The sequence below is a fragment of the Anser cygnoides genome, chromosome 2, assembly GCF_040182565.1.
Source record: "Anser cygnoides isolate HZ-2024a breed goose chromosome 2, Taihu_goose_T2T_genome, whole genome shotgun sequence".
Lineage (NCBI taxonomy): Eukaryota > Metazoa > Chordata > Aves > Anseriformes > Anatidae > Anser > Anser cygnoides.
Window position 1 is genome coordinate 5,534,232 of NC_089874.1, and position 13,811 is coordinate 5,548,042.

General features: G+C 51.2%; 1 protein-coding gene across 3 annotated transcripts in view; it reads right to left on the minus strand.

Moving 5' to 3' along the window:
• LOC106036842 (mitogen-activated protein kinase kinase kinase 3-like) overlaps positions 1–13,811 on the minus strand; it is a 76,243-nt gene that overhangs the window by 13,772 nt on the left and 48,660 nt on the right. For 2 of the 3 annotated variants that reach the window (XM_066991410.1, XM_066991412.1), the window contains 3 exons: positions 9,087–9,200; positions 7,448–7,559; positions 822–955 (listed from right to left, as the gene is read on the minus strand). In XM_066991410.1, the coding sequence (XP_066847511.1) occupies positions 822–955; positions 7,448–7,559; positions 9,087–9,200 (360 nt within the window). The remainder of the gene's footprint in view (positions 1–821; positions 956–7,447; positions 7,560–9,086; positions 9,201–13,811) is intronic. The other variant, XM_066991411.1, reaches the window with a different exon arrangement.

Below are 13,811 nucleotides of genomic sequence, written 5' to 3' on the forward strand. Positions count from 1 at the left end.
CTCCTGCACGCTGCCAGTCCTGCAAGATGCTCCCGTCTTTCTTTGCCAAGCTGTCTTGCACCCAGACAGCCCGTCTGACTTCACCCAAGCGCAGGGTAACACCTGTAGCAAGCTCTTTGGAGCTACAGCTTGAGCAGAGACGCAAATGGAGAGGTAGGTGTAAGCTACCCCCCTCCGGTCCCTGGGCACTCCGGAGTTCCCCCCACCATGGCCAAAGGGAGCGGACAAAGAGGTTCTGTGCGTCACCACGCTTAAGATCTATCTGCTTTTTTATTACTGAGGGACTGGAATACACAAAGTGCTTAATAAGGAAGAAAAAAGAAACAGAGGAGGGAGAGAGAGGGAAAAAAAAAGGCAACAATAAAAAAAAACAAACAGAGTCTGCAGGCAGGGCCAAGGACTGTAAGCAGAGCTCAAGCAGAAACGGCACACGGGAAGCAGCGAGAGCTGCTGACACCCCCAGGCTGTTGCAATCGCAGGCAATCGGTTGCTTGGCACGCTCACTGTCAGCCCCGCATCTGGGAAAGCCGCGGCCACAAGGGCCTGGCAGCTGGTTTGCACGTTGTGTGGCAGGGCTGTGCTCCTCCAGGGCTACCTGCGGTGCCACTGCACGCTGCGACCCCTGCAGCAGCTGGCTTTTAGCCCGACCTCCAGGAACCCTCTCTGTTTTGTGAGTACGTCAAGCCCAGGGGAAAAAGCTGTCCTGAGTCTCCTGCGCAGGAGACCACGAGGGATTTAATGGCAAGACTGGTGCTCACAGCGCAGCCTCCCTCAGGCCTGCCCCTGTCCCGGTTTAACCCCCGCGCCATGGCCCCACTTACGTTCTGATCCATGGTCTCGGGGATGAACTCGCCCTCGCTGTTGATGCTGGTGTAGGATCCTTGGCGAGCGATCTGCTGCTGCTCTTCAGGAACGCTGCCCGGGGGCGGAGAGCTCCGGCCAGTGTGCAGAGAGCCTAGGAGAGGGGAAAAGCACGGGTCAAGGAGAGAAGGACTTGCCACATCCAAGTCCTTCCAGTGATCACAGACCTCCCGGAGACGCTGCTGGGTTTGAACTTGTGTGGAAGAGACTGGAGGAACGGGAGAAGCCATACTGATCACAAGCATCCTACAGACTTTTGCAACCGGGACAGTTTGTTTCCACGGGACCACACAACATCCAGCGGACTTGGCTTTCAACCTACCCTGGATCCTAAGATATTGCGTCCGGGTACTCTGCTCATGCCAGAAAGAAAAAGGCTCCAAGAGTTTTGTTGCGATACAATCAGGAGAACTCAAAGCAAAAATCCCACCTCCCAGGCTTTGACCTCCAGGCATTTCCTCCCTGGATCACGTCGCTGTCTTGTTCTGCAGTATGGGAAACGGCCTGTCCGCCCACCTTCGGGTGAGCTCCACGCAGTATCGCTTAAACACTTAACATGGAAAACGATTTCCACCCAAATAGCCACCTCTTCTCCCTCTTCCCCACGTGAAAGAGGAGAGAAGAAACCCAGCCCTCAAATCCAAGAGCCACGGGGAGGGGAAAAGACCTATGGGACCAACCCTCCTGCCGAGGTGGGGTTATCTCCCCTGCCTGGAGGCTCCACGGCTGCAGGGGGCAGAGCCTCCGCGCCAGGCAGAGCCACCTGGAAATCCCCGGGGCTTTGCTGTGCACCTTGCGCGCCGCAGCACAGGAGCAACGGGAGACAACTCCACGACTTCCTTACACTGATGTCCTGTTCCTCCCCTTTATTCCCCCAAACCCACCCTAACCAATTCCCGGTGCCTTTTCTAGGTTTCGGGAGCGTTTGTCCTCGCTTGGCCCAGATGCACAGGCTTGGCTTCGCTTGTCATTCTGTAGTCCCTCCCCTCGATCCCTGGGCTGTCATCACTTCACAGCAAGGAACTGCTGACGGAGGTCTGCGCTGCTCCGTGCTGGAGCTTTAACTGGTCAGCGTTGTGCAATGCGAGCCTTCACACAACACAAAACAAGCTTTTAAGCAGACTTTTAAAAAGCCTTTTAAAAAGCACATCCTTCCCTGCACTTCTTACCCACCTCTGCAGCGTTTCTGCAAAGTCTTTTAGTTCCTCACTCCCAACAGGCTGCCACATTGCAAGAGAAAGGTACGGGGAACAGGCTTAACCCATCATGAGAAGTCATCACCGATCCATCAGCACAACACTTCTGCTGCTATTCTGCAGCACGGTTATTGCGCCAGGCTGATCTCTGGCACGAATCCATCAGCACGATCAACGCTACAAACCCGAGTCCCCACCTTTCCCTCCAGCTGATACGCCTCAGGAGCTGCTAACACGAACAGCATCACGCCGATATTTAAGATCACTAAATGAGGCTTGCTGGATTTCTACCAGATACATGGATCTCTCTGTCCCATGGCTCAGCTCCCTCCAGCCTCCTCGCTCGAATTTTAAAAATAAAACTCATATGGCTTCGAGTTCTGTTTGTTCTTCTTCCTATTTTCTCCTTCACAGACTTCCTGCAGAACACAGCAAGGAAAAAAAAAAAAAAAAGCCCAACTGAAGTAAGGCCAAGATCAAGGAGAGAGAATCTCTCAAGCGCTGCGGCACACATAATGAACTGGCTTTCCCCCAGCCCTAAAAACAAAACCAGTTGGGAAGTACAGCATCCTCTCTGGGAAGATAAACAAACAAGCGTTTAACCATTGAGGGTTATCGTCCCCTCGTTTGCTTGGCAGATGTCAACCCAGAAGGCCGCGGGAAGAAATTAGGGTGGCTCTTGCTCCAAAAAGCTGCTAGGTGATTTGGTGTGGCGGTCCTGCTGCATCTTAGCTCTGCTGAGCATCTGTTTCTGCTGCTATGAGGCTTGGTCTGAGCGTGCAGCGATGTTACCTCACTGCAACAACCCACCCGTCGCCCACGAAGCCTTCAAGCCACGTTTTACAAAAAGCTGACCGTGCCCTGTTTGATTTCGAGCCCAGGGAGCTGAGAGAGATCTAGCACAGGCGTGAAGACTTTGCATGAGGTCACATCAAGCCTCTGCCTGTAACAGCTCCTCCCAGCCCCCAAGTCGGCTGTGTTTGACCTTCCAGCACCGTATTTCCTGCCCAAACCTGTGAAAGGGGACAAGACGCTAGCCATTTCCCAGCAGGCGGGGAAGTTAAACAAAACGCTCAGGCGTTTGCATGCCTGGAAACTGCTGGACTGACCCAGCTCCCTTTCTGCTAGGCTACTCGGGTGGAGGGGCTGCTCCAAGTACTTTGTGCGGCCTCCCACCTCCGGGAGCACCGCCGCCCCAGGTTGCTGCTGCCTTGAGTCCCCACATGCACTGCGTATGCCCATCTGCCACGGGGGGGACGGGGAGGCTGTCGTGGAACCTACAGGATCACATTCCCCCAGCGGGGAAGGGGCAGGCTCTGAGGCGCTTGTTTATAAGCCAAACGCCGGCCAGATCTCAGCAGTTCTTTTCAGGCTTCCTGAACTCGGAGAAACTCTGCAGGTTGGCACCAGCTGAGCATCTGACCTCGATTCCCCTTTGCAGCAAGGTGCTTTGGGACGGAATTCCATGTTACACGCACTGATGTAAAGTCCTATACTCGAGACCAGAGCACAGCGTGTCCCAAGCAGGGCGAACCAGGCCAGCACGGAGACTTACAGTCACTGCTGGCATCTGCTGGGGTTTTTCATGTTCCCTTCTGTTATTTTTATTTAAGCAGCGTCTCTCATGCTGTATGTGCAGAGCTCTTGGTGCTGCACGTACAGCCAGCTCCCCCGTGCCAGGCTTGGCTTCCCTCTGCCTCCTTGTTCCCCGGCTTCACCCTTTCCCTGCCCTGGCAGATCCTTCCCAAAACGTCACCCATCGCAGACCGGCGTCAAGCAGGAGTCCTGATGGAGGAGACAAGCCCCTTAACAGCGGCTGACAGCTGCCTATGCTCCCAGCCGCAGCGACTCCAAGAATCAAACGAAGGACTTGACATCAAGATGTGCCATTCTTCCAAGCCCTGGCGGAAACACGGGGCTCACAACACAGCAGCACAATAAGCAGAGAGAAACCTGCAAGAAATGTCTTACTGATGAGCTGCGGCTGCCACGGGGAGGTGTGAACAGATCGACCACATCTCCCTTGGCTTCCTTTTCAGTGGGACCCCTGCAAGTCTTCCTCCTCTCTGTGCTGATCCTCTGAGGAGGGATTCCTACATCTAAATTTAAGGCAAACTTTAGGGTGTGTGTACACTAACACAGTGGGACAGAGTCCATTTTCTAGTCCTGAGGCAGCTGGCATGATGAACAAAGCCAAATTCTCCTCCTCCTCTCAAAACAGGCAGGTTTCATCCGTCCTGACTCCTGCAACAGGTCCCCATGCTACCCCGATCTGTACCTGGGCAGATTTTGGTCAGGAAACATGCTAATGATTAAGCAACCTCATCAACTGCCAGCCTGTGCTCGTGCCCTGGCCCCATGAATTTAACAGCACAGATGTTGCCATCATGCCCACGTTTCTCAGAGTCATCCGGCCAGCCTGTGCGCCAGCAAAGCCTGTGGCCCCCCCAAGTGCCCTTGTGGTGTTTTCTGCATTTAGGGACACCACGTTCCCTGTGGGGCGTGGACGGAGCTTCTCACCCGTAATCAAAAGCCCTGACGTGAAGAGAGAAACGAAGCCTCGCTCTGCACCGTCTCTTCCCACAGGTCACGGTTTGCCTCCACGGAAAAAAAAGAAAACAAAACTTGTGGCAAATGTTTCCTCTGAAACGGTGATTCCAGAATGGAGCTCTTGAAAAGTTTGTGGACAATGTTGTGAAACGTGGATTTTCGCTCAGTAAATAAAAACAGCCCTCGGTTATCTGGAAATTTAGAACCCCAACAGGTTTTAGCCGAAGTTTTTCTGACAGTCGGCTGAACATTTTCAGATGCTGGTTACAAAGAGACTGGAACATTTTCCACTTCCAAAAAAAAAAAAAAAAAAAAAAGGTGGAGTGGGGGGAGGGACTTTCACTGAAAATGCTTATGAAAAAATAAGAAAATGTTGACTTTGCATGAGGTTTTTTGGGGACATGGAGTGAAGACATTTTCTGTCCAGCAGAAGCAAAAATAGCCAAATCTTCCCCAGAACATCTGCCCCCCTTCCAACGTGCTCGTGCCAACGACATGCAGTTTTATTAGTTTTTGCTGCTGCTATCACAGCGGAGTCAGCAGAAAAACATGAGACATCTCAGAAGCACTGAGAACATGACCCTGAGCCACCTCTTTCTGTAACATCACTTTGAATCTCCTTTTAAATGTGGTTTTAAGGGGAAAGCTGAAATGAGTTGAGATCCTCACGTGCTAGCAACTGCTTTGATGGCAGCAGAAGCAAACACCGTGAAATATCTTGCATCTGCAAGTGGAGAACAGATTCTCCTACAGAAACCCCAACCTCTTAGGATGCGTTTTGATTATCCACCAAATCGAATGGAATAACCTGTCCAGGGAAACACGATGCAGGATTATCTGTCTAAAGCCTGATCTTCAGCTCTGTTCCATCTGACATGCTGCTCTCCCTTTCAGCTCGCTGAAGTTTCTGTCCAGCTACTGCATAACCCAGTTCTGACTCGAGAGGTCAAGAAAAAGAATCCTCAGGACTGCAACCGCCTCCAGCAAGTGGGCTGTGGTAGCTTCATACGGAGCCCAAAGAGCTCCAAAGAGGCCCGGTGGGCTGCTACCATGCGGGTTTGTGGCAAGCTCTGTTCAAACTAAGAGCAAGACTTACGGTTTGCACAGAAATAAAAGAGAGGGATGGCTGTGGCAAGGGCGACTGAACTATGCAAAAGCACCAAAGATACTGCTTTGGATGCAGTTTGCACGCAACCAGCGTGCAGACTGCCTGAAGGTGCCAACGTTAGCATGCTCTGCAGGCTACATCTGGCACTGCCCACTCCTCCTCCTACGTTACCCGGATTAAACCAGCACGTTACACTCACTATTCCACTCCGCTGCTCAGGCGTCCCCTCAAAGCCTCTCCGTACCTCAGGCTTCTCACCCCTGCAACTCTTCCTTTGCCTGCCTTACCTACAGGATGCTCTTCAAGGTCTGGGCCCCTCACAGGCGGTGGAGCAGACCTGGTCAGGGATTCTCTTGGTACTACAGCTGCTCCAAAACAGCAGGAAAAAGCCAAAGCGTGGCATATAGACTACTGAGAAAGTCTAACTTTGCAAAGATCAATTTTCTCACTACACACAGGATCAATTCTGCCTCTTACACTCGGTTCACACACCAGTGACAGCTCACAGTGCCACAGCTCTTCGCTGGTTTATGTTAACAGCTTAGCTAGTGCCAAAAAAAAAGACCTTCAGAGATGTTTTGCTCAAGCAGTTTCTGCTGAGGCTCTGTGCGTTGCCATGTACTCGTGTCTGCATTTCATTCAGAACCATCTACAGACTCTGCCAGATTCTGGGCAAACTCTCAAGAGCCATGCAAGCTAGAAAAAAAATACTATAGAAAAATTGATCCTTGGCACGTCCCAGCAACAGGACCAAAGAGAGCTCTGGTACATGCAGGACCCACACCTGGCTTCTTTAAGAGCTGGGCACAGCTGCACAAGAGGCTAAACTGGACCTACCCTAGAAGGAAATTTCTTTCTATATCATTGTCCGAGCTGCAGCAAACCAAAGGATATGTTATCAAGGCAGCGCAGGCTATGAGAAAGGACGAATCCTTGGAGAACAATACTCTTTGCTGCACAGAGAAAAGAGTTTGGAAGCTTTCTCTGCTGTATACGGATGCTCTTTGGAGGTGAAGGGTATCTTTGTGTATCGGAGAGCCCCACTTTACTCAAGGCATCTGCTGCTGCTGTTCCTGCAGATGTGAAATAACTGGATGAACACACTGGGGCTCTGTAGGAATTGCCGCGTAACCATCACCCACGGGTGCAGCAGAGAACATTCACTGCTAGACAAAATCACTAAGCCTGCCTGTTGTAATGTGGAGACTGACACCCCTGCCATACAGACAGGCTGCTTTACCAGTGCTGCACAAGACATCTCTCTACAAAATCCTCCAAGGATTCTCGCACAGAAGGTCCTACAGACAGACTATCTTGTCATTTCAAAACGCTCAGAGTATTTCAGAAAGCAATAAAAGCACAAACTCAGGCACAGAAAACAGAAGAAAAGACCACATAAGGCTACAGATCCTCACTCTTCACTTTGATGAAGCTCAAATTCACTCGAAGTTTTTATCACTACGTTTTCCCCCTCACACTACACCTCAGATCCCCTGCTCTTCCTTAGTTTCCACGCCTGACTTGACTTGCTGCTCACCACAACCTTGTCCGTCCTTGCACTTTCTTCCTCAGGCTGAGGATAAGCTGTAACTGCACTGAAATACTGGTGGAAGACCTCAGGGTAGACAGCAGACCATAACACTTACAGGGATTGTGATGGGAAAGGGAAAGAGGATGGTGGCCCTACTTGTAATAGCACCAACACCCCACAGAGCACCACTTTTTCACCGACCTGTTGAGTACTTCCGCGTCCTCTCGGAGTCCTTGTACAGGGATCCCATGATATCCCCCATGGATCTGGAGATCCTCATCTCGTGCTGTTTGCTGTTGTTCGGCTGGAGGAGCTGGGAATCAGATAAAGGGAACGATCAGACTCCGCCAGAGGTCAGACCCCTTCGCAGATGCACCAGGTGAAACCCTGCATTTGACTCCTTACTACCCCAAGAAGCATTAAAAAAAAGATGTATGTGTAACCTAGAGAGACCCAAAAATCACTCAAAATTTACACCTGTTATTAAAATATTGTAAAACAATAAAATTGAGTCCCAGTCGATAAAGATAAATACAGACATATGACAAATAGACTGTTCCTGCACTGCATTATTTCAGGATTGATACAAAGATTGATCCTTGCCCTAAACCCAAGTTTGTGATCCCAAAATGAGAGCTTCTCCTCCATGCTCCCTGTACTTCAGTGGCAGACCAAGCACTGCAGAGGTTCCTCTCTAACAGAGCAGAGGAGCAGACAGCGAAAAATTTGGCTTTGCTAGGGAACACAGGTAAGTAAGACTGCAAAGAATTTCAAATCCAGCCGGTAACTTAAGCGTAGTCTGAGTTATATTGGCAAGACTTGGTGGTGGACAAGTCCTACCAACGTAACGCGCTACAGCGCGTTGTGATTTTGTGATGGCTTTATGCATGACCTCAGAACTGCATCCCCTTACATGCAGTGCATGTTTACATGCTTCAGGAAAAGCTAGACCAACTCCAAAGGGATACGTGAATCTATCTGGCTGCCCTGCTCTGAAGTAGCTGACTTCGAATACTGCAACATTCCTGCAGCTGCTAGGAACAAGTGGACTTCAGAAACCCCAATGATGGCTCAGTTTCCCTCTGGGACTCGGGTCCCTGCACCTTTTGGGAGGCTCTCAAAAGGAGCAGAGGAAACCTAAGTGCTGCAAGCACCAGCAGCAGCGTAGGGACAAGCACTATGAGTTTCAAGACTCTCAGCCTCTCCGGTACTTCTAGGAAATATAAGGAAGAAACAGAGTTGCAACATCTGCAAATCTCTTGTTTTACAGCCTGTGCTTGGGGCAGAACGACATGTGCTTTGGCAAGACACTCCGTGCAGGCGAGGTCAAGCTAACAGGCTTAACTGCAAAACCACTGAGCTCAGGGAAAATAAATAAATAAAAATAAATTTTAAAAAAAAGACAGTCCTGCATGACACTGAAGGATTCTCTGGGTTGTTCTCCATGGCTGTTAGCATTTCAGCACCACAAGGAGGGAACGGTCCCTGTGCTGCCAACCAGCATGGTAACAGCCAGCACCTCCTCCTGCATGCGGAGAGGATGCAGAGGAACGGCGACAGCCTCCCCAGGCCAAAAAACAAAGAGGAATCCCTGGGGGCTTCCTAGTTTGAGGATCAGTACAGCATTTAACCCTCCAGAAGTTGCAGGAGGAGCGGGAGGGGGCTGAGCTCAGTCTCCAGGCTGCTGCCACAGGAAGATTTCAGAGCAGCTGAGGCAGAGCAGGGCAGACCCCCCCGAGGACCAGCTCGCCCTCCGTCAGGAGACTCGTTTCCACTCCCCAACGCAATAACAAGGCGCCTCGCTTCGGACACAAAAGAGCAGAGAAGGTGAAGAGCTCACATTCGCTTTCTTTGGAGCGCTCACAAGGATCCGCAGGCTCTTCAGGGAAGGGCTCAGCTCCAACTGTTCCAGCGCTTTGTCCAAGTCTTCCTGGGATTTCAGGGGGATCAGGAGCTGGAAGGGATTGAACAAACACCGGAGCACGGCAGTGTCACACCGTTGGGTAAACAAAGGAAGCCAGATCCTCACGGTGAGCAGCTTGGGAATCGGGGGACAAGGGAGGAACCCAAGGAGGCAGATGGAAAACAGAGACCCCATGCCCTCCAGCTTGTCGAGCTCTAGTGTTTTCTTCCAAGTTCTCATCTACCGTGGAACAGACACAAAAATCGCAACAAAAACCAGCTGCGAGGAGGGAGCTTAAAGGTCACATCACCGATTCAGCTAGCGGTCAGAGGAGAGGGCTGAGACGAAGCCTTAGGCTTGCTGCCTGCTATTCTGGGGCTGCTCAGATCTTGGAGTTTGTAGACAAGACCTGCTGCTATCCCATGCCAAATCAGCCCTGCGCATGAGAGGAGTCTGGGTTTCCTCCCTGGAAGAGAGACGTGCAACGGTGCTCCAGGAGAAGCAGCGAGCTGCACCCAAGCATTTACCCTGGGACATCCTCAGTGGCCTCCCTGCTGCTGCAATCAGGCTTCAGTGCACTGACACAGCCTCCCTAGCGTCTGGGCATCAGATGAAACCGGGGAACACCTCGCAAACCAGCCTCAAACTCTTTGATGTGAGAGGTGTGCACCGCTTTCCCTGCAAGAAGTGCTTCTTTGGCACCCAGCAGGACAAATTCAGCTTCTGCTCTTTAGAAGGTAAATGGAGCAGAGAGGCAGACAGTGCCCCGCTTATCAGGCAGCTAAAGGTCCCGCTGTGAGGGGCAGACTGTTTCCCTCCTACCTCCCAAGGGAATCTGACCCCCTGGCACCGCTGTGTGCTGTACCACGTCCTGCAGACGGACTGCAAAGCTCCCAGTGCCCAAAACACAACTATTTGCCCCCCCCCCCAGCTTCTGGGGCACTCTGCCCAATATCATAAAAAGCAGGCTGCAGACTCCGTAGGTTGCCTAGGGCGCTGGCACCGAGTGCAGCCAGCGGAGCACGTTATGCTCCTGCCTGTGCCAAAGTACACATGGGCTCTGCCTACCAAAGGGACCGAGTGGCCACAGCTCCCAGTAAAGCCCCGCCGGCCTTACTGGGAGCCACGGCTGCCCTGCCCTTCTGAAAGGCAGCTCTCTGGGTGCTCAGAGTTCATGCCCCAGCAAACACGCCTCAGATCCACTGCCCAGGAAGACGATGCTCAAAAGGTGCCTGTGTCTCCCCTTTTGATCCCAAGGTGTTGCCACCAGGTTTGGCTGTTGGCCTGTAGGTAAATACGCCTCAGACTGCGTGCAGTAAGGCGAGGGCTTTGGGGATGAGCAGGTCAAGGGAAGGCCTTGGCCAACAGAGACAAGGTTTCATGTCAGGAAACGCCTGCAGTCACCTCTTCCACCCCGAGACCACAGCCTGAGCCTGCCAAGCTTCGTTTCAGGTGTCTGCGTGGCTGCTGTGTGCGAGCACCTCAAGGTTTAGGTCGTGTTTCTCCTCTCCTGGGTGAAAGGGAGGTCATCTTTCATCCCCGTTTTGCAGACAGGGAGCTGAGCCGTACACAAGCTACCTATTTTAGAGGCTAAGCACCAGGCTTAACATCGTCATCCCTCAAGAGATCAAAGCTGTGGATAGGAGAGAGGCCTGCGCTTACGCCTACCTAAGCACCAAACTCTAGGCTGAGCCAGGGGTGTTCTTCTGGTTTAAGGTATGCAAACACGGTTGATAAATTTCTACAAAAAGCCACAAGAGACTCTAGATCAAAGCTTTCAGCACACTCACCCAGGAAGAGGGTGAATTAGGTTGTGCAGCCTTTGTCCAAAAACTGTTTCAATATTTGTGTGTCAGAAAAGGCCTCTAGGAGGAACCTGAGAAAGCCCTGCCACAGAGCGCACCGCAGCCTGTCGAGGAAGGGACTCAAATCCTCAACCAAACCAGACAGGGGAAAATTCAAGAAGATGACTGTTGCCTCCCAAGCAATGATCCTAACCAAGTGGGGTTTAACAGAGAACACCAACACCAGTCTTGTCTGGGCTGGGCCTCCCAAGCCAGGCTGGAAATAGGTTCCCAGTACTGGTCGTGTGTGAGGGGAAAGTGCTCACCAGGCAGGTACCAACCATTCGGGGCTTTCAAAAGGTTAAACCACAGTTCACGGTTAAACTTTGGGATCTTTATGAATCACCCAGGGTCAGAGCAGATATTAGACAGAAATGGTATTGACTACGTCTCCAAATCCTCCGCAGCTGTCCACGTACAGCCTGTTTCCTTCAGCAGCAGAACCTGAAGGAAATTCTCTCAGTGTTCTGCTTAACCCTCTTGAAGTTCACAAGGATCCCAGAGATGCATCAAAAAAACGCAGAAAAGCCTTCTCTTGACTACTTTCCCAAACAGAAACAAGACCAGTGGAGACCTGCTCCCCCTCATTCCGCCCAGAGCAGGATCTGACTCTGAACTGCGAGCACAGTCCCACACCGCTCACCCATCTCCTTACCGAGCTCCTCACAAGTGTTCAGAGCTGCAACCCCTCAGCTGCTGCTGTGAACACAATGTTCTGCAGGTCACTCCATCTCGCTCCAGGATCACAACATTAACACATTTGCATGCCTGCTCCAGAGGAGCCAAAAGTATCAGGCAGAAATTGCCCTCCTGTAAAAGGGCCTGGAGCCAGTATTTAGCTTGGCTTTACCTATTACCCGCATCTGGCAAGTAGATTTTGATCCTTTTGGCTTCCAGACTGGGGCACATATGGATATCAGGAACGGATATCTACTGGGCATGAAACTAAATATAGGTCCACGTGGGACCATGGCAGTAAGGTGAACGTAACTGGCTTTATTCTGCCTACAGAGGAAGCATTCATGGTGAACAGCAGAATTTACCCACACAGAATTTTCACTAAATGCAGTTTATTGAATTTTCTTCTTGCTTTTCAACAGCATACTCCACTGTAATCTGATGTTGTAGTAAGGGACTTGGTAGGCAGTCCTCCACAGGCTAAGAAAGTGATTTCACAGGGTGAGTTTTCACCAACCACAGCTTTATTGCTAGGACTCACTGCGTAAGACACTGCAGAAAGCCAAAGAATAGTAGGAAACAGGGTTGGGGAAAAAGCTGAGAGGTCAATTAGTTCATCTTCCTGCCCAATGCAGGACTGACTGGCATCAACAATTCTCGACAAATGTTTGTTAAATATGCTTTTAAACAGCCCTCCCCCCCAACGGAGCTCCTACCGTTTCCCTAGGCTTTAACTCTCCTCAGCCTTCTGAAACGATGCTGAGAAGTGACGGTTGCCTCAGAAGTAAGGCTCAAAGGGAGGTCACAGAGGGGAACTGGTGGCACACAGAGGTTCAGTGATCTGCTGCCCACGGTCACATCACAAGTTGGTGACAGAGACGGGACAGGGGAACACTTTGCCACACCTGGAGCAGCTGGTGAGCAGTGCACGCAGATCAAATCCAGAGAGCATTTGCTGTGGAAGACACTCTTCCAAGCCATAACGCAGCCAGCTTTCTAAAAGTCACCACACCGTGCTGCCCACGGTCAGGCACGATTTCGCTGTGCTGCTGCTCAGAAGGCTGAGAGCAGCCCACTGCTAACGTGCAGACATGCCCTGTGTGGTACACCCACAGCCAGGCCCCGCTCTTATCTATACCAGCCCAAACCCGTTGATTCCATGGGCCCACCAGGATGTGAATCATGCGTGCCCCTGCTCCACCCAGCTGGCATGCTCATCTCGCCGACCTTGGCTTCAGGACTCCCGTCTCACTAGGACAGGGACAGCCATTTAGTAAGATTTTGTATGGGACCGCTGCACCCCGTGTAATTTCGGCCTACAAGGCGCTATGGCAAGTGGAACATCCAGTAGCTAAGAAGAATTGCTACAGAGCTCCCTTTGAGTATGAAGAAAGGGTGAAACACGTCCTTGGAATGAGTCTGTGAACAAGCTACCTCCGAGACTTGAAGATGTGAGACTAAACAACAAGGCTGAGAACACGCTACAGGCCCTGGAGGGTCACCATGTGGACATACAGTTTATTTCCCCAAAGGTCAGCGTTTGTTTATAGTGTTTCTACAACAACCACCCCGAATTGCTACTGCTTCCCAAACGTATAGTTTCTCATAAAGAGGAATTCTGATGTATATAAAAACAACAACAAACCCTTGAAGGTCCTCCTCATCCCTATGAAGTTAGGATTACCCAAAGGCCTGCTTACAGTCCCACTATGTTCTCTGCACATGCCCAGGATTACAGTCTCTAAAATGGGATAAAATGCACTATTTAAGCTTCTGTTTGCTGTTGTTGGAAAAAATTCCTCTCTTCCAGTGGAAAGAAACCTGGAATGAAATGAGTCATTCCTGGAGAATTCAATGGCAAGCTTTTCCCGGGAGGGCTGTCAGAGAATGCCCGAGATTAGAAACCAGACCGCATTCAAAGCTAAAGCCCAGAGGACACTGTGGTATCATGAGGTATCTGTTAATAAAGAATAGCAACTTCTGTTGGGTTAAATCTTAACTGAAAGGGGAGGGGAAGGGGGGGGTGCCTCACAAGAAAACAGTGAGCGTACCAAAACTGACGCCCAAGGATGGCCCCCTTCTAGGTGAAGGCCCTCAGCAGCAGCCTGCATATGCTGCTTTCAGACCCAGTGCTGAGCTC